A 24,727-nucleotide genomic window follows, 5' to 3' on the forward strand; every position below is an offset into this window, starting at 1 on the left:
CTCTTGCCTGAGCCTCCTGAGTAGCTGGGATTATAGGTACATGCCACCACATCCAGCTAATTTTTGTATTTTTAGTAGAGACAGGGTTTCACCATGTTGACCAGGATGGTCTCAATCTCCTGACCTTGTAATCCGCCTGCCTCTGCCTCCCAAAGTGCTGGGATTACAGGCGTGAGCCACCGCCCCCGACAGTATCAATATTTTTAAAGTTTTTTTTCTTTCTTTCTTTTTTGTTTTCTCCTCTCCCTAGAAATAGGGATCTCACTGTGTTGCCTAGGCAAATCTCAAACTCCTGGGCTCAAGCCTTAAGGTTTTGATACTTTCTCCAATTTTTTTCTTAAAAAGTTATAAGAATTTACATTTTCATTAGCAATCCATATCTCATAGAATTAATTAATTTATTTATTTATTTTGAGACAGAGTCTCACTCTGTCGCCCAGACTGGAGTGCAGTGGCGTGATCTCAGCTCACTGCAACCTCCGCCTCCCTGGTTCAAGCAATTCTCCTGCCTCAGCCTCCCGAATAGCTGGAACTACAGGCACACGCTGCCATGCCCAGCTAATTTTTTATATTTTAGTAGAGATGGGTTTCACCATCTTGCCCAGGCTGGTCTTGAATTTCTGAGCTCAGGCAATTCACTTGCCTCAGCCTCCCAAAGTGCTAGGATTACAGGTGTGAGCCACCCCGCCCAGCCTTCTCATGGAATTTTTTTTTTTTTTTTTTGAGATGGAGTCTTGCTCTGTCGTCCAGGCTGGAGTGCAGTGGGACAATCTCTGCTCACTGCAACCCCCACCTCCCAGGTTCAAGTGATTCTCCTGCCTCAGCCTCCTGAGCAGCTGGGACTACAGGTGCGCGCCACCACGCCCAGCTAATTTTTGTATTTTTAGTAAAGACGGGGTTTCACTGTATTGGCCAGGCTGGTTCAAACTCCTGACCTTGTGATCTACCCACCTCGGCCTCCCAAAGTGCTGGGATTATAGGCATGAGCCACCACGCCTGGCCTTCTCATGGAATTTTTAAATTACTTTCTGCTGAGCAGTCTAGGGTGGGGGAAAATGCTAATTAGGCCAGATGTTGTGGCTCATCCCTGTAATCCCAGCACTCTGGGAGGCCGAGGCGAGAGGATTGCTTGAGTCCAGGAGTTTGAGTTCCCTAACTGGGGAACACAGCAAGACCACATCTCTACCCCACCCCCATTCTCCCCCAAAAAAGGCTGGGACTTGGTGGTGCATGCCTGTAGTCTCAGGTACTCTGGAGGCCAAGGCAGGAGGATAGCTTCAGCCCAAGAGTCTGAGGCTTCAGTGAGTTATAATTGGGAGGATTGCTTGAGCACAGGAGTCTGAGGCTGCAGTCAGCTGAGATGGAGACTCAGTCTCAAATAAATAATACACACATAGATACATACATGGTAAAATCATTTTATATTAAAAATAATTAGCAGTCCACGCATGGTGGTTCATGCCTGTAATCCCACCACTTTGGGAGGCTGAGATGGGTAGATCACCTGAGGCCAGGAGTTTGAGACCAGCCTGGCCAACATGACGAAACCCTGTCTCTACTAAAAATACAAAAATTAGCCAGGCGTGGTGGCGCCTGGCTGAGAAACAAGAATGGCTTGAACCTGGGAGGAGATTGCAATGAGCTGAGATCACACCACTGCACTTCAGTGCAGTGATTGGACAGGTGACAAAGAGACTGTCTCAAAAAAAAAAAAAGTAAAATAAATAAATAAATAAAATAAAAATAATTAGTAGTGGCCGGGTGCAGTGGCCCACACCTGTAATCCCAGCACTTTGGGAGGCTGAGGCAGGCTGATCACTTGAGGTCAGGAGTTCCAGACCAGCCTGGGCAACATGGTGAAACCCCATCTCTACCGAAAAAAAAAAATACGAAAATTAGCTGGGGCCGGGTGCAGTGGCTCACACCTGTAATCCCAGCACTTTGGGAGGCTGAGGTGGGTGGATCACGAGGTCAGGAGATTGAGACCATCCTGGCTAACATGGTGAAAACCCGTTTCTACTAAAAATACAAAAAAATTAGCTGGGCGTGGTGGCCAGTGCCTGTAGTCCCAGCTACTCGGGAGGCTGAAGCAGGAGAATGGTGTGAACCCGGGAGGCAGAGCTTGCAGTCAGCTGAGATCGCGCCACTGCACTCCAGCCTGGGGGACAAGAGCGAGACTCCATCTCAAAAAATAAAATAAAACAATAATAATAATAATTAGTAGTGATTTCATGGGATTATTATCCATGCGTATTTTCTCTAGTGTCTTTTGTGCACTTATAATACTGGGGTCTTAACTTACCCAGGCATTCACTTGCCTTTCGTAGACCATGGACTCCAGAGATTTGGATTCTTATTTCTAATCTCAACCCTGAGGGAAAGCTATTTTAACATATTCTTTCCTACGAAGATAAAGCTGATCTTTTTTTTTTTTTTTTTTTTTTTGAGACACAGTCTTGCTCTGTCACCAGGCTGGAGTGCAGTGGTGCGATCTCAGCTCACTGCAACCTCCGCCTTCTGGGTTCAAGCAATTCCGCTGCCTCAGCCTCCCAAGTAGCTGGGACTACAGGCGTGCACCACCACACAAGGCTAATTTTTCATATTTTAGTAGAGATGGGGTTTCACCATGTTGGCCAGGATGGTCTTGATCTCCTGACCTCGTGATCCATGCCCGGGCACTAAGTTGATCGTGTTTTATTTAGGTTTTTGGTTTCTAGGATGGAGGGAAGACCTGGAGTATATTCAATTATTGGATAGTCTTGTGTGTGATTTTTTTTTTAATTGCAGTAAAATGTGCGTAATATTTACAATTTTAAGTATTTTTGACTGTGCAGTCTAGTGACAGTAAGTATATTAATAATGTGAGACTATCACCAGAATTCATTTCCAGAATTTTTTCATCATTCAAAATAGAAGCTGTATACCCTTAAGTGGTAACTCTCCATCCCTGTTTCTGCCCAGCCATTGATAACCTCTATTTTCTGTCTCAGTGAATTTGACTATTCTAGATACCTCATATGAGTAGAATAATATAATATTTTGTCCTTTTGTGTGTGTGTGTGAGGTCTCACTCTGTCACCTCTGCTGGAGTGCAGTGGCACAATCATAGCTCACTGTAGCCTCAAACTCCCGGGCTCTGATGATTCTCCCACCTCAGTCTACCAAGTAGCTGGGACTGCAAATGTGTGCCACTACGCCTGGCTAATTTTTTTTTTTTTTTGAGATAGAGTTTCACTCTGTCACCCAGGCTGGAGTGCAGTGGTGCAATCTTGGCTCACTGCAACCTTTGTCTCCCAGGTTCAAGCGATTCTCGTGCTTTACCCTCCCTAGTAGCTGGGATTACAGGCATGTGCTACCATGCCTGGTGAATTTTTTTGTATTTTTGGTAGAGATGGAGTTTCACCATGTTGGCCAGGCTGGTCTTAAACTCCTGGCTTCATGTGATCTGCCCACCTCGACCTAATTTTTTTGTATATTTTGTAGAGACAGGGTTTTGCCATGTTGCCCAGGCTGGTCTCAAATTCCTGGGTTCAGGAGATCCATCTGCTTCAGCCTCCCATAGTGCTGGAGTTATAGGTGTGAGCCACTGCGTCCAGCCTATATTTCCATTTAGCATAATGTCTTCAAAGTTCATCTGTGTCATAGCATGTATTAGAATTTCATTTCTTTTGTATGTATATCATATTTTGCTTATCCATTCATCTGTTGATGGACATTTTGAGTTGTTTCCAACCTTTTGGCCATTGTGAATAATGCTGCTATTAACATAGGTATACAAATATCTGCTTGAGTCCTTGCTTTTATTTTATTTTATTTATTTTTTTCCAAGATGGAGTCTTTGCCCTGTCGCCGAGGCTGGAGTGCAGTGGCGCAATCTCAGCTCACTGCAACTTCCATCTCCCCAGTTCAAGCAATTCTTCTGCCTCAGCCTCCCAAGTAGCTGGGATTACAAGCACGTACTACCATACCCGGCTAATTTTTGTATTTTTAGTAGAGATGGGGTTTCAACATGTTGGCTAGGCTGCTCTTGAACTCCTGACCTCGTAATCCCGCCCGCCTCGGCTTGTAATCCCAAAGTACTGGGATTACAAGTGTGAGCTGCCGCGCCTGGCCCCTGTTTTTAATTCTTTTGGGTATATATTCATAAGTAGAATTGCTTGATTATATGATGATTCTATGTTTAATTTTTTGAGGAAGTAGCATGCTAGTATCCATAGAGTGCCTCTGCACCCTTTTACATTCCCACCAGCAATGCACAAACACTTGTTATTTCTTATAATGGCCATCCTAATGGGTATAAAGTAGTATCTCATTGCAATTTTGATATGCATTTCCGTAATGATTACTTAAGTTGAGCATCTTTTGATGTACTTATGGGCCATTTGTGTATCTTCTTTGGAGAAATGTCTATTCATGTCCCTTTTGATTGTTATTGTGTTTGTTATTGAGTTGTAGGAGTTCCTTATATATTCTGATATTAATCCCTCATCAAATATAAGACTTGCAAATATTTTCTCCCATTTTGTGGGTTGCCTTTTCATTCCCTTAATGGCGTTCTTTGATGCACAAAAGTTTTTCATTTTGATGAAGACTAATTTATCTATTTTTTTCTTTCATTATCTGTGCTTTCAGTGGCATTATCCAAATCCAATGTCATGAATTTTTTCCCTTATGTTTTCTTCTAAGAGTTTTATAGTTTTAGCTCTTACATTTAGGACTTTGATATATTTTGAATAGTTTTTAATGTTGTCAATATACTTGATAGGACAACGGAAAATTGGTGGACAGTGAAATGAAATATCTGGGCAGTCCTATTACTGCTCCAAAGTTGGATACAAATCCAAACCTAGGAGAAGACCAGGCAGAAGAGATTTCAAATGAATTAATGGAGTTTTCCCTGGAAGATCAAGAAGCAAAGGTAAAGTATTCTGTGATAGTATCTTTGCATTCTTCATATTCCTTCATTCTGTTAAAAGAAAAACTTGAGACAAATTAAACTTAGGAGAGTTTATTTGAGCAAAAAAATAACTAGTGAATCCAGCAACCCTCATAGCCAGAACATATTCAGTAAAACTCCAGTTTGCCATGTGGTCAGGCAGTATTATGGACAGAAAATAGAAATGAAGTATAGAAAACAGAAGTGAGGTACAGAGACAGCCCAGTTGGTTACAGCCTTGAGTTTACCTCATTTGAACATGGTTTAAACAGTTGATTGCTTGTGGTTGACTGAAGCTCAGCTGCTCTGCTTTCCTGAGACTCAGCTTTTTGATACAAAAGTATACTTCTAAATTAGGCTTTCAGTTGAAGTACTAAGTTAGGTTGCAACTTGGTATGTAAAGACTCAAGTACAGAGGCATCCGCAGGCCAAATTTAGTTTAATTAACAATTCATTCTTTTTTTTTTTTTTTTTTGAGACAGATTCTCGCTCTGTTGCCTAGGCTGGAGTGCAGTGGTGCCATCTTAGCTCACAGCAACCTCCTCTTCCCAGGTTCAAGCGATTCTCCCGCCTCAGCCACTAGAGTAGCGCAGCGCCACACCCGGGTAATTTTTAGTATTTTTAGTAGAGACAGGGTTTCACCATGTTGGCCAGGCTGGTCTTGAACTGGTCTCAGGTGATCCACCCGCCTCAGCCTTCCAAAGTGCTGGGATTATAAGCGTGAGCCACCATGCCCAGTCAACAATTCATTCTTGAATAAACAATATTTTATGCCTAATACGTATGAGTCACTCTACTAAATGCTGGAGCTACAGAGATCAACAAGATGTGATAACCTATCTTTATTTATTTATTTTTTTAAATGGAGTCTTGCTGTGTCACCTAGGCTGGAGTGCAGTGGTGTTATCTTGGCTCACTGCAACCTCTGTCTCCCAGGTTTAAGCAATTCTCTTGCCTCAGCCTCCCAAAGCACGCCACCATGCCTGGCTAATGTTTTGTAATTTTAGTAGAGACGGGGTTTTGACATGTTGGCCAGACAGGTCTCAAACTCCTGACCGCAAGTGATCTGCCCGCCTTGGCTTCCCAAAGAGCTGGGATTACAGGCATGAGCCACCGTGCCTGGCCTAACCTATCTTTAGACTGAGGGCTACCTGACTGATAGGTTATCAGGTTACTACAGGAATCTTCTTACTGCTGGTGAACAGGCTCCAGTCAATAGTTTGAGTGGATCACCATCAAAGTAACCTAGTATAAGTAATGTCTCCAGGATAGTAGTAATGTATAGAATATACCTAACATGACTTTTTAGGTATTTTATAATACAGTCTTTTGTTTCCTTTTATCTTTCCCATATTACCGATAGATATACCTGAAGCATGTGGGTTATAGCCTATATGCTGATATGCCAAAGATAGTTTCTGAGGCATTTAGCTTTTTTTTTTTTTTGAGATAGGGTCTTGCTCTGTAGCCCAGGCTGGGGTACAGTGGCACAATTAAAGCTCACTGCAGCCTCAGTCTCCCCAGGCTCAGGCAGTCCTCCCACCTCAGCCTCTGAGTAGCTGGGACTATAGGCACATGCCACCATACCTGGCTAATTTTTTGTATTTTTTGTAGAGACGTGGTTTCACAGTATTGCCCAGGCTAGTCTCAAACTCCTGGGCTCAAATGATTCACACACCTTGGCCTCCCAAAGTGCTGGGATTACAGGCGTGAGCCACCATGCCAGGCCTGTATTTAGCATTTCTAAATCAACTTTGTTGCTTTGAAACAGGTAGAGCTATGAGTTTGTCTTTAAAATTTATTCATTTCACAAGGCCAATATGGTATAGTGGAGTTAGAACAGTTGCATTCTAGTCCTCATGCTTTTATTTTTTAAATTATTTAATTAATTAGATAGAGTCTTGCTCTGCTCTGTCACCCAGACTGGAGTGCAGTGTTGAATTCCTGGGCTCAAGCAATCCTCCCACCTCAGTCTCCTGAGTAGCTAGGACTATAGGTGCATACCACCATGCCCAGCTAATTTTTAAAATTGTTTGTAGAGATGGGGTCTTGGTGTGTTGCCCAAGCTGGTTTGGAACTCCTGGGCTCCAGCAATCCTCTTGCCTTTGTTGTGGGATCTTTAGGGTGTTGCTTTTCTGGCTAGAAACCTCTGTGGCCAGTGGTGCCTTTGCCCGAGTTCTTGTCCTGCATCGAGGTACGCAGACAAGTGGAGGGTGAGCAAGACGAAGAGAAGCTCTATTGAGTGTTAGAACAGCTCAGAGGAGACTCACAGGGGCTAGCTCTTCTCTGTAGGCAGTTTGTCTTATCCGGTATTCAGCTCTCAGCAGAGAGGAGGCCCTGGAGTGGGTGGCTCCTCTCTTCAGGCAGGTCCTACCTGTTGACTTCCCAGCTCTCAGCAGAGAGCATAGCTTCTCTCTCCTTTCTGGCTGTCTGATCTTTTCTCCATCCTCTACCCTGTTGTGGCTGAGCCTGGGGTTTTATCACCATCTGGTGGGTGGGACTGGCAGCCCGGTCCCCAGCCTTTAAGCCCTCCCTGTCCTGAAGATGGGGATTTATGGGAACCTCCCTTCCACCCAGGAGCCTGTCTGTCTCTCTCAGCAGTCCATGGCACCAGGCTGCTCACACCAAGGTGCACCTAAAGGCCAGCACTGACCACCCTCAGTCCCCACTTGGCTTCCCCTCTTTCGCTTCTGTGTGCCCAAATTCTGGAGGGGGCCAAGGTGGCAGGGTGTTGCCCTGAGGGTGCGCACACACATTCACCCCCGGACTGTAACAGCACCTGGGTTTGCCCCAACGCCACTCCGAGACTGGAGTGGGTGCCAGGAGCAGAGAGAAGCGGGGGTGGGGGTGGGGGGCAGGTTGCAGAGACTATTAGGTCCTGCACCTGGGAGGGCGGCTGCAGCTGCGCCCAGGAGGGCAGGGATCCTGCCTGCTCCCAGCCCCCACAAGAGCACAGGGAGGCTCGGATCTGCAACCACAGCTTGGGCGGCTGCAACCCCACCCAGCAGGGCAAGGCTTCTGCCTGCTCTATGGAACAGGAGGCCCAGGTTAACAGCTGCAGTTTGTGTAGCTCCAGCAGCACCAGGGGAGCTCCTGCCCCAACTCAGAAGGGGAAGGGCTCCTGCTAGCTCCACGGATCATGCAGCCCTATCCACGCCTCTGCTGCAGCCAGTGTGATGATAGCAGCAAGCCCTCTGTAGTCGCAGCTGCCAACACATTGGCCTGTCAAAGTGCTGGAATTACAAGTGTGAGCCACCATATCCAGCCTCATTCTTTTATTTACTTGGTGTTATGACGTTCACAAGACAACCACCTGACCTCAGTTTTTAATTTATAAAATGGAGAGCATGATAAAAAAAACTACCTCCTTAATAGGCTTGTTGTGAATAAAATATTAAAAGCAGTTTGTGTCCTCGTCACATACACACAAATAGTAACTGTGATGAAGGATGTGTTAATGAATTTCATTGTAGTAATCCTTAGATAATATATACATAAATCATTATATTGTACTTAAGTATATACAGATTTTATCATTTATACCTCAATAAAATGGAAAAAAAAATTAAAAGAGCAGTTTGTAATACAGTAGCCCCCATTATTCACAGGGAATACATTCTGAGACCCCCAGTGGATGCCTAAAATTGCAGACAGTACTGAACCCTATATATACTATGCTTTTCCCTATGCATATGTACCTGTGATGGAGTTTTTTACTTAGGCATAGTAAGAGATTAACAATAATAACTAATAATAAAATAGAACAATTACAACAACATACTGTAATAAAAATTATATGAGGCTGGGCATGGTGGCTCATGCCTGTAATCCCAGCACACTGGGAGGCTGAAGCGGGTGGATCACTTGAGGTCAGGAGTTCGAGAGCTGCCTGGCCAACGTGGTGAAACCCCATCTCTACTAAAAATACAAAAATTAGCCAGGTGTGGTGGCAAGCATCTGTAACCCCAGCTACTCTGGTGGCTGAGGCAGTAGAATCGCTTGAACTTGAACCCAGGTGGCAGAGGCTTCAGTGAGCCGAGATCGCACCACTGCACTCCAGCCTGGGCAACAGAGTGAGACTCTTTCTCAAAAAAAAAAAAAAAAGTGCTGGCTGGGCATGGTGAGTCACGCCTGTAATCCCAATGCTTTAGGAGGTTGAGACGGGCAAATCACCTGAAGCCAGGAGTTCGAGACCAGCTTGGCCAACATGGTGAAACCCCGTCTCTACTAAAAATACAAAAAAAATTAGCCAGGTGTGGTGGTGGGCACCTGTAATCCCAGCTACCCAGGAGGCTGAGGCAGGAGAATCACTTGAACATGGGAAGCAGAGGTTGCAGTGAGCCAAGATCGCTCCATTGCACTCCAGCCTGGGCAACAAGCATGAAACTCCATCTCAAAAAAAAAAAAAAGTGCTATAGGCTGGTAGCGGTGACTCACACCTGTAATCCCAGAACTTTGGGAGGTCGAGGTGGGTGGGTCACCTGAGATCAGGAGTTCTAGACCAACCTGGCCAAGTATGAAACCTCGTCTCTACTAAAAATACAAAAATTAGCTGGGTGCGGTGGCAGGTGCTTGTAATGCCAGCTACTTGGTAGGCTTAGGCAGGACAATCACTTGAACCCAGGAGTTGGAGGTTGCATTGAGTCAAGATCATGCCACTGCACTCCAGCCTGGGCAACAGAATGAGACTCCATCTCAAAAAAAAAAAAGAAAGAAAGAAAGAAAGAAAGAAAAGGCCGGGCGCGGTGGCTCAAGCCTGTAATCCCAGCACTTTGGGAAGCCGAGGCGGGCGGATCACAAGGTCAGGAGATCGAGACCACAGTGAAACCCCGTCTCTACTAAAAATACAAAAAATTAGCCGGGCGTGGTGGCGGGCGCCTGTAGTCCCAGCTACTCAGGAGGCTGAGGCAGGAGAATGGCGGGAACCCGGGAGGCGGAGCTTGCAGTGAGCCGAGATCGCGCCACTGCTCTCCAGCCTGGGCAACAGCGTGAGACTCCGTCTCAAAAAAAAAAAAAAAAAAAAAAAAAAGAAAGAAAGAAAAAAGGACATAGGCGTTTGGGAGAGTATTATTTTTGGCTTTACCCTGAGTAACTGGAGGCAGTTTAGTGGTATTAAGTGCCTTCATTTTATTGTGAGTACTTACCCATTTCTAGGATTTTTTTTATTACCCGAAGCAGAAATACTCTTTTTTTTTTTTTTTTGAGATGTAGTCTTGCTCTCTCGCCCAAGCTGAAGTGCAGTGGTGCGATTTTGGCTCACTGCACCTCCACCTCCTGGGTTCAAGTGACTCCCCTGCCTCAGTCCCCCGAGTAGCTGGGATTCCAGGCACACCTCACCATGGCCGGCTAATTTTTTTGTATTTTTAGTAGTGACAGGGTTTCACCATGTTGGCCAGGCTGGTCTTGAATACCTGACCTCAGGTGATCTGCCCTCCTCGGCCTTTCAAAGTGCTGAGACTACAGGTGAGCCACTTTGCCTGGCCCCCAAAGAGAAATAGTGTACCCAGTAAACAATAACTTCCCATCTTCTCCCCTTCCCCAGCCCCTAGTAACCACCATTCTATTTTCTGCCCTCTATGAATTTGACTGCTCTAGGTACCTCATATAAAGGGAAGCATACAATATTTGTCCTTTTGTCTCTGGCATATATCTCATAGTGTAATGTTTTTGTTGGTAATCAGTGTGGTAGTATGTATCAGAATTTCATTCTCTTAAAAAAAAATCAGTTTTACGTTAAATTGTAAAATGCACATAACCTTTATCATCATAACCATTTTCAAGCATATAGTTCAGTAGTATTACATACATTCCCATTGTTGTATAACCAATCTCCAGAACTCTTTGTTGTTGTTGTTGTTGTTGTTTGTTTTGTTTTGTTTTTTGAGACGGAGTCTTGCTCTGTCGCCCAGGCTGGAGTGCAGTGGCGCAATCTCGGCTCACTGCAACCTCCGCCTCCTGGGTTCACGCCATTCTCCTGCCTCAGCCTCCCGAGTAGCTGGGACTATAGGCGCTCGCCACTAAGCCCGGCTAATTTTTTGTATTCTTTAGTAGAGACGGGGTTTCACTGTGTTAGCCAGGATGGTCTCGATCTCCTGACCTCGTAATCCGCCCGCCTCAGCCTCCTAAAGTGCTGGGATTACAGGCGTGAGCCACTGCGCCCGGCCTCCAGAGCTCTTTTAATTTTGGAAAACTGACACTCTGTGCCCATAAAACAATTCCCATTTTCCCCTTCTCCCAGCCTCTGGCAACCACCATTCTACTTTCTATAAATTTGATTATTCTAGATATCTCTGATAAGTGGAATGATATAGGGTTTTTTTGTTTTGTAACTCTCTTATTTTAATTAGCATAATGTCCTCAAGCTTTATCTATGTTGTAGCATGTGTCATAATTTCATTCCTTTTTATGACAGAATAATATTCCATTGTATGTATATACCATATTTTGTGACATTTGGGTTTCTACCTTTTGGCAATTGTGAATATTGTTGCTTTGAAAATTGGTTTACAAATATCTCTTTGTGTCCTTGCTTTCAGTTCTTTTACTTCTTTGGAGACAGGGTCTCACTCAGTTGCCCAGGCTGCAGTGCAGTGATGTGATCATGGCTCACTGCAGCCTTGAACTCTTTGGCTCAAGCAGTCCTCCCATCTCAGCCTTCCAAGTAACTCAAGTAACTGGGATTACAGGTGTGAGCCACCACACCTGGCCCTGCTTTCAGTTCTTTTTTTTTTTTTTTTTTGAGACAGGGTCTCACTCTGTCACCCAGGCTGGAGTGCAGGTGATCTCGGCTCACTGCAAGCTCGGCCTCCCGGGTTCACGCCATTCTCCTGCCTCAGCCTCCAGAGTAGCTGGGACTAAGGCACCCGCCACCACACCCAGCTAATTTTTTGTATTTTTAGTAGAGAGAGGCTTTCACCGTGTTAGCCAGGATGGTCTCGATCTCCTGACCTTGTGATCCGTCTGCCTCGGCCTCCCAAAGTGCTGGGATTACAGGCATAAGCCACCGCACCTGGCCCCTGCTTTCAGTTATTTAGGGTATATACCCAGAAGTGAAATTGCTGGGTCATATGGTTATTCTGTGTTTAATTTTTTAAGGAACTTTTATACTGTTTTCACAGCAACTGTTTCATTTTACATTCCCACCAGCAATGCACAGGGGTCCCAATTTCTTCAGATCATAGCCAACACTTGTTATTTTCTGATTTTGATAATATCCATCCTGATGACTATGAAATGGTATCTCATTGTAATTTTAATTTACATTTCCCTAATGATCAGTGATGTTGAGCACCTTTTCATATGCTTCCTGGCCATTTGTATATCTTCTTTGAAGAAGTATCTATTTAAGTCCTTTGCCTATTTTTTAATTGAGTTGTTTCTTTTGTTATTGTTGAGTTGTAGTTCTTTATATATTCTGGATATCAATCCCTTATCAGATAAATAATTTGCAAATATTTTTTCCTATTCTGTTGGTTGCCTATTCACTCTGTTGATTGTGCCCTTTGTTGCAAAAAAGTTTTAAATTTTGATGAAGTCTAATTTATCCACTTTTTTTGTTGCTTGTGCTTTTGGTGTCATATCTGAGAAATCATTGCCAAATTCAATGTCATGTGCCTCTCCCAACCCCCTCCCCTTTTTAAAAAAAATAGTAGGGACAGGGTCTCACCCAGGCTGGAGTACAGTGATGCAATCACATAGCTCACTGTAATTTCAAACTCCTGCCCTCAAGGGATCCTCCCACCTCAGTATCCATAGTAGCTAGTACTACAGGCATGTACCGCCACACCTGGCTAATTTATTTTTTGTAGAGATGGGGGTCTTGCCTTGTTACTCTGCTGGTCTCAAAATTCTGGCCTCAAGAAATCCTCTTGCTTCAGCCTCCCAAAGTGCTGCGATTACAGGTGTGAGTCATTGGGCCCAGCTCCCTATGTTTTCTTTAAAGAGTTTTATAGTTATAGCTCTTTTTTTTTTTTTTTTTTTTTTTTTTTGAGACGGAGTCTTGCTCTGTCGCCCAGGCTGGAGTGCAGTGGCACAATCTCAGCTCACTGCAAGCTCCGCTTCGCCTCCCGGGTTCACGCCATTCTCGTGCCTCAGCTTCCCAAGTAGCTGGGACTACAGGCGCACGCCACCACGCCCGGCTAATTTTTTTTTGTAATTTTAGTAGAGACGGGGTTTCACCATGTTAGCCAGGATGGTCTCGAACTCCTGACCTCGTGATCCACCCGCCTCGGCCTCCCAAAGTGCTGGGATTACAGACGTGAGCCACCGCGCCCGGCCTATAGTTATAGCTCTTAAGTTTAGGTCTTTGATTCATTTTGAGTTCAAAAATCATTTAACTGTATATGCAAGAGTTTATTTCTTGGCTCTATTCCATTCCACTGGTCTATATGTCTGTCTTTATGCCAATGCCACACTGTTTACTGTAGCTTTGTAGTAAGTCATTTTATAAATTTTTAATTTCACACATCATCCTTGGATATATTCTCCTTTATGGAAAAGTTAAAACATAACCGCTAAGGATAACTGACCCTATCTGACCACCGTTCAAAGTCCCTATTGAAGGAAAGGGCTCAGTGGGAAAAGTTAAGAGCATGTGAGTCAGTGGAGCATGGTGGTCTGAGAAGTAGCCTTTGGAACCAGACTGCCTGGAGTCATAGCTTGATTCTGCCACTTTTAGATATATGACTGTAGGTGAGTCATATGATCTCCTTGTGTTTAGTTTCTTGGGTTGTTGTGAGGATTGAATGAGTTAATTACACATAAAGCATGTAGAACAATACTTATCAATTAATAGTACTTAACTATTATGGTGTAGTGTAAGTGCTTAATTATTGTAGTATACGACTCCACATAGTTATGAAGAAGGCTAATGGGTGAGGATGCTCAATGACCTTGATGTCCTCCACAAAGTAAAAACTGAAATAATCTGGTGATTCAGAGGAGTGTGTGAGGTGAGAGTCTTAAAAGTGTGTGAAGAAGGTTATAACTGACTTTTGGAGACTGTAGAATTACTGAAAGGCTAGTAAGATGATATTTGTAAGGTCCTATGAGGGCATTATCAGATAGACATGCATGGAACTTGTTGCAAGTGTCTTCCTACAAGAATGTTCTGGCCTGGAAGCGAGACTGGGGACTTTGGAACTCCAGAGATGATAGTAAGGGTTGAAGATTGCCAATGGTGGATGAACAAGGGGTTGAGGAAGAATAGGTGGTGGTGAAGGCACCAGAAAAGTCAGTGATGATTCAAAGCCTGGCTAAAGAGCCGGATATCATTAGGTGGACTCAGTAAAGCAAGAGCAGTAATGTGATTGAAAGTTGCTGAGAAGGTATAAAGTGGCTGGTTTAGAAAGTTTTGAGAGCTAGGCTGGGTGCAGTGGCTCACACCTGTAATTCTAACACTGGGAGGCTGAGACAGGTGGATTACTGGAGGTCAGGAGTTCAAGGCCAGCCTGGCCAACATGGTGAAACCTCATCTCTACTAAAAATACAAAAATTAGCCGGGCTTGGTGGCAGGCGCCTGTAATCTCAGCTACTTGGGAGGCTAAGGCAGGAGAATTGCTTGAACCTGAGAGGTGGAGGTTGCAGATCACACCACTGCACTCCAGCCTAGGTGACAAAGCGAGACTTCATCTCAAAAAAAACAAAAACAAAAAATTTGAGAGCTAGGGAAGGTTTTACTTAGTTTGAGGGCTTGCCGTGTTTGAGCTCTTGGTAGTCTAATAGATGATGTTTGCAGTTGTTTTTGTTTTTATTTTTTTATTTTGTTTTTTTAAATTCCCCTCATCTCCCTGCCTCGCCGCCTTTTATTTTGGGATGGAGTTTCACTCTTGTTGCCCAGGCTGGAGTGCAATGGCATGATCTCGGCTCACTGCAACTTCCACCTCCCAGGTTCAAGAGATTCTCCTGCCTTAGCCTTCCGGGTAGGTAGGATTTCAGGTGCCCACCACCACCCCTGGCTAATTTTTTGTATTTTTAGTAGGCATAGGGTTTCACCATGTTGACCAGGCTGGTCTTGAACTCCTGACCTCAGGTGATCCACTTGCCTCAGCCTCTCAAAGTACTGGGATTACAGGCGTGAGCCACAACACCCAGCCAAATTTCCTGTTTTAAGAATGAAGTATTTTTATGTTTTTTTTTTTTTTTAATACCAGTTTGTTGAGAGCCTGATGTAGAGTTCTAGAGAAGCTTAGTGGAAGTATTGTGAAGTCATGCTCTCCAAAGTGTTGTCAGTGGACATTGTAAGAATGTGGAAAGTACAATGGGTTTTAGTATTGAAGATAGTTCAGAGACTAGAATGGAAAGGAAAAATGCGAGCCAGGCAATAACAAGAGCTCCCATTTATTGACTACTTAGAATATACTAGGCACTGTGTGCTAAGCAGTATACATCCATAATCACATTTCATTCTCATATCAACCCTGAAAGATGACTATTGTCTCCCTTTGAGGGGAAGCCATTGGGTCATGAGGTAAGGTACGATACCCAAGGTTACATGGTTAGAAGCAGCAGAGCCAGGGTTTAAACTAAGATCTACCTTACCCCGGAGCCTGTTTTCAGCAGTTCTCCCAGGTAATTCTGATACACACTAAATTTTGAGAGTTATGTTCTATAACATAGTATTAAATCCTATTTTATTTTTAATTTCATTGGTTTGTGGGAAAACAGAACCAAAATACAATCTGAAGAAGGCAGGATGGGTGTTGGGAGAATTGACAGTGACCTTCCTAAAACATAAAGCAGTTTTGAGAACTTGCTGACAGTAGATCTATAGAAAAACAGCAAGTTAGGAATAGTCGGCATGGGGAAAAGGTTTCTAGGGCCTCTGAAAGAAAGAGCAATGTAAAATGAACATTTAGGATCACTTTTACAAATATGTTAGTCTTCACATTTGCAGAATGTTGTAATTAATATAGTTAAGTCTCAACTGGTATTAACTTAGCAAATTGAATTTAATGTTAATTTTTAAAATCCTTTAATTTTCTATTTCATTGTTGAAAACTTGTCTAAGTTGTGTTGATCTGCTTTTATGAATTAAGTACAGTACAGTGAACATAATTGAATCTTTCTCTGGTGATTGAAGATCTTTCATAGTCTCAGAAATATCATTCTGAATTGCATAATGTAGACAGTATAGAAGCATGGACTTAAAATAGATTTACCCCAGGAAATATTCTGGAACAGGTTTTCCCAACCCCTGGGCCATGGATCAGTACAGGTCCATGATCTGTTAGGAACCAGGCTGCACAGTAGGAAGTGAGGGGTGGGCCAGTGAGCATTAACACCTAAGCTCTGCCTCCTGTCAGATCAGTGGCAGCATTAGATTCTCATAGGAGGCGAACTCTTTTGTGAACTGCGCATGCGAGGGATCCAGGTTGCCCGTTCCTTATGATAATCTGAGAATCTAACTAATGCCTGATGATCTGAGGTGAAACAGTTTCATCCTGAAACCATATCCCCACCCAGATCCGTAGAAAAAATGTCTTCCATAAAACTGGTCCCCAGTACTAAAAAGGTTGGGGACCACTGCTCTGAAAGTTTTGTTTAGGTGGAAGAGTGGCATAGGGCAATGAGGTATTTATTTGATTTTTTTTTTTTTTTTTTTTTTTTAAGAGACAGGGTCTTCTATGTTGTCCAGACTGATCTCAAACTTTTGAGCTCAGGTGTTCCCGCTGTCTTGGCCTCCCAACGTGCATTTTGATGGTCTGAAAAATATTTGGACAATAGAGCTTTAACAGAAAATTTAAATAATTTAGTAAAAAAAATTTTTTTAATTGTCCCTTTATGGGCTCATTTTCTTAGATTGTAACTCTTATGCAGTCATTTTCTCTTTCTTTTTTTCCTTCTTTCTCTTTTTCTTTTTCTTTTTTTTTTTTTTTTTTTTTGAGACAGTCTAACTCTGTCTTCCAGGCTGGATTATAGTGGCATGATCAGGACTCACCGCAGGTCACAACTTCCTGGGCTCAGGCGATTCTTCCGTCTCAGCCTCCCGAGTAGCTGGGACTACAGGCACATGCTACCATGCCCAGCTGATTTTTGTAGAGACAATTTCACCATGTTGCCCAAGCTGCTCTTAACTCCTGGGCTCAAGTGATCTGCCTGCCTCCCCCTCCCAAAGCGCTAGGATTACAGGTGTGAGACACCATGCATGGCCATAAAGTCATTTTTCATTGATGGCCCACCCTATAAGAATATGCATAGCAGTAGGTTTTAGGTTAGAAAAGGGATAGGGGGCTGGGCACGGTGGCTCATGCCTGTAATCCTAGCACTTTGGGAGGCCGAGGCAGGCGGATCGCTTGAGGTCAGGAGTTTGAGACCAGCCTGGCCAACATGGCGAAACCCCGTCTCTACTAAAAATACAAAAATTAGCCAGGCATGGTGGCATGCACCTGTAATCCCAGCTACTAAAGAGCCCAAGGAAGGAAAATCACTTGAACCTGAGAAGCAGAGATTGCAGTGAGCCGAGATCGTGCCACTGAACTCCAGCCTGGGCAACAGAGAGACTCTATCTCAAAAAGAAAAAAAAAAAAAAGGCATAGGGATTTTTTTTGTTACTGTTTTACCTCTTTGATGTTAAATGAAAAAAAAAAAAAATAGGCCAGGTACGTTGGCTCATGCCTGAAATCCCAGCACTTTGGGAGGCAGAGGTGGGCAGATCACCTGAGGTCAGGAATTTGAGACCAGCCTGGCCAACGTGATGAAACCCCATCTCTACTAAAAATACACAGATTAGCTGGGCGTGGTGGTATGCGCCTGTAATCTCAGTTACTTGGGAGGCTGAGGCAGGAGAATTGCTTGAACCCTGGAGGTGGAGGTTGCAGGGAGCCAAGATCGCACCACTGCACTCCTGCCTGGGTGACAGAGTGAGACCCTGTCTCAAAATATAATAATAATTATAATAATAAATGGAAATAAATAGATACTTGTATAAAGCAGTGACCTCCTTGGAGATTGTTGTAACCTTAGTGATTTTTCATTCATTTGTTTATTTAAAAAATATTTATTGAGTACCTGTTACATGTTGAGAAGTGTGGTAGGCACTGGTGATACAATGGTGAACAAAACAGACTAGAATTTATATTCTTGTCAGGGATGCATCAAAACAACAAAAATTTTTATCAAGTTAATAGATATTCTAGTTAGAGTTCTTGGTTGCAGATAATAGAAACTGATTTAGTTTCCTCAAGCAGAAAAGGAATTTTTCTGGAGGGTATTAAGGAACTCAGAATTACAAGAAGGCTGGAAAACAAAGTAAGGCCCAGCCAAAATACTATTCCAGGAACATTGTGCTCAGGATGCCGCCACTTGTTGGCTGGACACTCAATGCCACCATTACCGGCACCCTGCAATGGAACATGATCAGGCTTGCAGCTAGATAGACCATGCTGCTCATGGATATTTGCTACCACCTACTATATTCTCTACTGTGATGCAGCAACCGTAAAAAGTCTGGACCAACTCTTTGCTTTTTGAGCTTCTTTAAGGTTCAAAATCCCAGGCAGGAATATCTAGTTGGTCACAAGGGCATAGAAAAGGGAATATCTGTCCCCCATTGGCCTCCTCATCAGGAGGCAGGGCTGCCTCTCTAACTTGAGATTTTACTGAAACAGTATGTTGGGCAGCCAAATTGTAAATGTCTGCCATAACAGACAAAATAATTTAGCTTTTGGGCTGGGTGTGGTGGCTCACACTTGTAATCCCAACATTTTGGGAGGCTGAGGCAGCAGGATAGTTTGAGGTGACAAGTTTGAGACCAACCTAGGCAAATAGTAAGCCCCCATCACTACAAAAAAATAAAAATTAGCCAGTCATGGTGGTGTGCACCTGTAGTCCCAGCTACTCCAGAGGCTGAAGTGGGAGGACTGTTTGAGTCCAGCAGTTCAAGGCTACAGAGAGCTATGATCATGCCTGGGCAATCCAGCCTGGGTGACAGAGCAAGACCCCATCTCTAATAATAATAATAATTTAGTAATTGCAAATAGTCCAAGTATAATGATGGAAACAAAATGGGGTCTGAAATAGAGACTAATAGAAGGAAATCTTTAAATGGAGAATAATGAGGGAAGACCTCCACAAGTGGGAGATATTTGGTTAAGAATCGGGTGATGAACTCTCCCAGTTTGCCTGGGACTGGAATGTTCTAGGATGTGGGGCTTCCATTGCTAAAACTGGGAAAGTTTTACACAATGAAGTTGGGGCCACTCTAATTGTGAAGGAACCATATAGGACAAGAGTGGAGGCAGGAGCATTTCATGAAGAAGGAATGTTGCAGGTACAGAGGCCCCAGGTGGAAAAGGTCTTCACATGTTGGAGGAACTGAGAAGTCAGTGTGAATGAGAGGAGTGTTATGTGAGCTGGGAAAGAATAAGTAGTTAGGAGGTAGATCATGCAGGGCCTTTAGGCTATGGTGAGTGTTTGGATTTTATTCTAAGTACAATGAGTTGCTACTGAAGGGAGGGCTTTAGGCAGGGGAATAATATGATCTGATTTGTTTTGTGAAGACCACTCTTGTTGATGGATGGGGAACAGATTAGAAGGGATTAAGAGTTGGAAGTCAGCAGGTGGCTTGGCTCACACCTGTAATCCTGTCACTCTGAGAGGCTGAGGCAGGAGAGTTGCTTGAGCTCAGGAGTTTGAGACCAGTCTGAGCAACATAGTGAAACCTCATCTCTACTAAAAATAAAAAAATGTTAGTTGCATGTGGTGGCGCATGCCTGTCAGTCCCAGCCACTAGGGAGGCAGAGGCGGTAGGATTGCTTGAGCCCAGGAGGTCGAGGCTGCAGTGAGCAATGATCGTGCCACTGCACTCCAGCCTGGGCAACAAAGGGAGACCCTGCCTCAAAAAAAAAAAAAAAAAAAGTTGGAAGCAGGTAAGAGTAGGAACCTATTGTGTTAGTCCCAGGTAGAGTTGGTGGTAGCCTGAACTAAGGTGTTGGCTATGGAGACAGAGAAATGGATGCATTCAAAATATATTCTGCCTGCCTGCCTCAGCAACATGTCTCTACAAAAAAAAAAAAATTAGCCAGGCATGGTGTGTATGCCTGTAGTCCCAGCTACTCAGGAGGCTGAGGTGGGAGAATGGCTTGAGCCTAGGGGTTTGAGGCTGCAGTGAACCATGATCACACCACTGCTCTCCAGCCTGGGCGACAGAGCAAGACCCTGTCTCAAAAAAAATTAAAAAGTGAAAAGATACATAGATATATATATTTTGGATAGAGAATCAACAGGACTTGGAGGGTTGGATGCAGGCTGTGAAGGAAGGATGAGATCAAGGATGACTTTAGTCATATGCAGTTTGAAGTGTTTTGTTGTGAAGAGAAAACAGATGCTATCAGAAGAAAACTGCCTTCTTTTCTCACCAGATACAGCAACCACTCTCCTTTTATACCCATATAATCTGCAGTTGCTCTTGCCGCAGATCATGAAGTGTCCCTGCTCCTATCTAAAGCCCTCCCTTCACACTGTGTCCTATTCATTCATTCATTCATTCACTAATGCCAGAGATACAGTAGTTAACACAATGCAACAAAGTCTTGCTCTTACAGAGCTTACATTCTAGTCATGAGGAAACAGACAAATACATTTGTAATATAGCAGATGGTAAAAATACTATGGTGAAAAAGCAGAAGGAGACTATAGGGAGTCCCTGGATTGGAGGGGGACAGGGTGAGAGTTATTATTTTTGATAGGTTGCATAGGTCAGAGGAGACTTCTTTGAGAGTGACGTTTGAGCAGACATCTGAAAGAGCGAGGAAGCCAAACAAGCAGATGTCAGGAGGAATGAGTCATTCCCAGCAGAAGGCAAAGCAAGTGCAATGCCCCTGAGGTGAGTATGCTTGGTGTGTTCATGGGACAGCAAGAAGGCCAGTGTGGCTGCAGTGGAAGGAGCATAGTGGAGAGGGGTAGGAAATGAGGGCAGAGAGGAGTTAGCAGGAGGACAGATTGTGTAGGGCCTTGTAGGCATTTGTGAAATCTGCAAAAACCGAGTCAGATGGAAGCATCTCCTCGTGTGTACTACTGCAGTATCTCCCCTCTCCTATATTATCAATTTTCCTTCTCCTAGAATAATAGTTCTCAAATTTTTTGGTCTTAGGACTCCTTTGTAATCTTAAAAATTACTTAGAACTCCTTGCCTTATACCCGACCTTAGGAGAAAAGCATTCAGCTTTTTATACATTGAGTATGATGTTAGCTATACATTTCTTGAGAAGCCCATCATCAGATTGAGGAAGTTCCCTTCTATTCCTAGTTTGCTGGGAGATTTTAGCAGGAACAGGGGTTTTTTTTTTTGCTTTTGTTTTTAAAGAGACGTGGTCTCACTCTCTTTCCCAGGCTGGAGTGCAGTGGCACAATCACAGCTCACTGCATCCTCAGACTCCTGGACTCAAGAGATCCTCTTGCCTATGCCTCCCCAAGTAGCTGGGACTACAGGCAAGCACCATCACCCCTGGCTAATTCTGATTTTTTTTCTTTTCCCCAATAGAAATGGGGGTCTCACCATTTTGTTCAGGCTGGTCTTGAACTCCTGGACTCAGGCAACCCCCCTGCCTCAGCCTCCCAAAGTGCTGGGATTACAGGCATAAGCTACCCTACCCAGCCCTTTTCTCTGCATCCGTTGAGATAATCAAGTGAGTTTTTTTTTTTTTAATCTGTTAATATGATGAATTACTTTTTTTTTTTGAAACAGTTTCGCTTTTGTTGCTCAGGCTGGAGTGCAATGGTGCGATCTCGGCTCACCGCGACCTCTGCCTCCTGGGTTCAAGAGATTCTCCTGCCTCAGCCTCCTGAGTAGCTGGGATTACAGGCACGCGTCACCATTCCTTGCTAATTTTGTATCTTTAGTAGGGACGGGGTTTCTCTATGTTGGTCAGGCTGATCTCAAACTCCCGACCTTAGGTGATCCGCCCGCCTCGGCCTCCCAAAGTGCTGGGATTACAGGCATGAGCCACTGTACCTGGACTACATTTTTGAATGTTAAACAACCTTGCATTCCTGTGATAATCTCACTTGGTTGTGACATATGATCTTTCTTATATATTGTTGGATTTCATTGCTAACATTTTGTTGATAATTTTTACATCAGCCGAGCACTGTGGCTCACGCCTATAATCCCAGCACTTTGGGAGGCTGAGGCAGGTGGATCCCTCGAGGTCAGGAGATTGAGACCAGCCTGGCCAACATGGTGGAACCCCATCTCTACAAAAAAATACAAAAACTAGCCAGGCATGGTGGTGTGCACCTGTAATACCAGCTACTCGAGAGGCTGAGGCAGGAGAATTGCTTGAATCAGGGAGGCAGAGGTTGCGGTGAGCTGAGATTGTGCCACTGCACTCCATCCTGGGAGACAGAGTGAGACTCCATCTCAACGAAAAGGCCACGCACAGTGGCTCACATCTATAATCCCAGCACTTTGGGAGGCCAAGGCAGGTGGATCACCTGAGGTCAGGAGTTCGAGGCTAGCTTGGCCAACATGGTGAGACCCTATCAGTACCAAAAATACAAAAATTAGCCGGGTGTGGTGGCACACACCTGTAATTCCAGCTACGTGGGATGCTGAGGCAGGAGAAACGCTTGAACCCAGGAGGCGGAGGTTGCAGTGAGCTGAGATAGCACCACTGCACTCCAGCCTGGGCAACAGAGCGAGACTCCATCACAAAAACATTTTGTTGTGTGTACCTCTGTGTTCATGAGAGGTGTTCATCTTCAGTGTTTTGGCTTTTCATGGTAGTGTTTTGGTATTGGTATCAGTGTAATGCTAGCATCATGAAATGATTTGCAAATAATTCCCTCTTTTTTCAATTTTCTGGAAGAATTTATATAGAATTGGTTTTATTTCTCTTTTAGATGTTTGGCATGATTCACCAGTGAGGCCACCTGGGCCTAGAGTTTTCTTTGTGGGAATGTTTTTAACAAATTCAACTTACTTTATAGATATGAACTACTCAGGTTACCCATTTCTTTTGGAGTGAGTTTGGTAGTTTGTGTCTTTGAAGGAATTTGCCCATTTTAATTAGGTTGTCAAATATAGTGGCATAAAGTTGTTAAAAATACTTCCTGGCCGGGCCCAGTGGCTCACACCTGTAATCCCAGCACTTTGGGAGGCTGAGGCGGGTGGATCACGAGGTCAGGAGATCGAGACCATCCTGGCTAACACGGTGAAACCCCGTCTCTACTAAAAATACAAAAACTTAGCCGGGCATGGTGGCAGGCACCTGTAGTCCCAGCTGCTCTGGAGGCTGAGGCAGGAGAATGGTGTGAACCCAGGAGGCGGAGCTTGCAGTAAGCGGAGATCGCGCCACTGCACTCCAGCCTGCAGCCTGGATGACAGAGCGAAACTCCGTCTCAAAAAAAAAAAAAAAAATTTCCTTATTAGCTTTTTAGTGTCTGTAGACTCCACAGTGATGTCTGTCTTTCCTCATATTGGTTATATGTGCCCTCTGTCTTATTCCTGATAAGTCTGGGTGGAGATTTATCAATACTGATCTTTTTAAAAAATCATCTTTTGGTTTCATTGACTTTCTCCATTGTTTTTCTGTTTTCTATTTCTATTCCATTGATTTTGCACTCTAATCTTTGGATACTTTGAGTTTAATTTGATCTTCATTTTTTAGTTTGTTAAGGTTGAAGCTAAGGTCATTGATTTGAGACCTTTTTAAATAAGGATATTTAGTGCTTTAGCTGCATCTCACAAATTTTGATATGTTGCATTTTCAGTTTTATTCAGTTCAAAATACTTTCCAATTTCCTTTTTTGGTTTCTTTTTTGATGTAGGGGTTACTTAGAAGCTTGTTATTTAGTTATTTGCAAATATTTGAGACTTTTTGAGGACCTAATATTTGAGGATCTTTCTGTTATTGATTTCTAACTTAATTTGATTGTCAAGAATATATTTTATATGACTTAAATCCTTTTAGGCACATTGAGATTGGTTTTTATGGTCCAGGATATGTCCCAGAACATCTTGGTAAATGTTTAGTGTAACTTAGAAAATGTATAGTCTGCTATTCTTGAACAGAATATTCTATACATGTCAAGTAGGTCTGGTTGATTTATATTGTTGAACACATCTATATACTTATTAATTTTCTGTCTATTAATCTATCACTCTTTTTTTTTTTGAGACAGAGTCTCACTCTGTTGCCCAGAACGGACTGCAGTGGCACAATCACAGCTCACTGCAGCCTCAACATCCTGAGCACAAACAATCCTCCTGCCTCAGCCTCCCAAGTAGCTGGGACTACAGGCATGCATCACCGTACCCAGCTAATTTTTGTATTTTTTTGTAGAGACAGGGTTTTACCATGTTGCCCAGGCTGGTCTTAGACTTCTGAGCTCAAGCAACCCACCTGTCTCAGCCTCCCAACGTGCAGAGATGAGTAATCATATAGTTTTTGTCCTTTATTTTATTGATATGGTGGGGTATGGTGGCTGATTTTCAGATGTTAAATCAACCTTGCATTTCTGAGATACATCCTACCTGGTCATGGTTTCAGTCTTTTGTTTTGTTAATTAGAGTTGGGGCGGTGCCTCACTGTGTCACCTTGAACTCCTGTGTGCTCCAGCAATCCTTCCACCTCAGCCTCCTGAGAAGCTAAGACTACAGGTGCACACCACTGCACCTGGCTAGTTTCAGTAGTTTTTGTCTTGTTGGGAATTAGTTCATTTCATCTAAGTGGTCTCATTTGTTGGCACACAATTATTCATTAATATTTCCTCAGGATCCTTTTTATTTCTGCAAGGTTGGTAGTAACGTCCCACTTTCCATTCCTGATTTTGGTAACTTGAGACTTTTTT

General features: G+C 43.7%; 1 protein-coding gene across 8 annotated transcripts in view; it reads left to right on the forward strand.

Annotated features, from left to right (window-relative positions):
• Positions 1-24,727, forward strand: part of LOC105467080 (cell division cycle 25C) — a 55,515-nt gene that overhangs the window by 15,267 nt on the left and 15,521 nt on the right. For all 8 annotated transcript variants that reach the window (XM_011716440.3, XM_011716438.2, XM_011716442.3 and 5 more), the window contains one exon: positions 4,766-4,918. In XM_011716440.3, the coding sequence (XP_011714742.1) occupies positions 4,766-4,918 (153 nt within the window). The remainder of the gene's footprint in view (positions 1-4,765; positions 4,919-24,727) is intronic.

The sequence above is a fragment of the Macaca nemestrina genome, chromosome 6 (assembly GCF_043159975.1).
Source record: "Macaca nemestrina isolate mMacNem1 chromosome 6, mMacNem.hap1, whole genome shotgun sequence".
Classification (NCBI taxonomy): domain Eukaryota; kingdom Metazoa; phylum Chordata; class Mammalia; order Primates; family Cercopithecidae; genus Macaca; species Macaca nemestrina.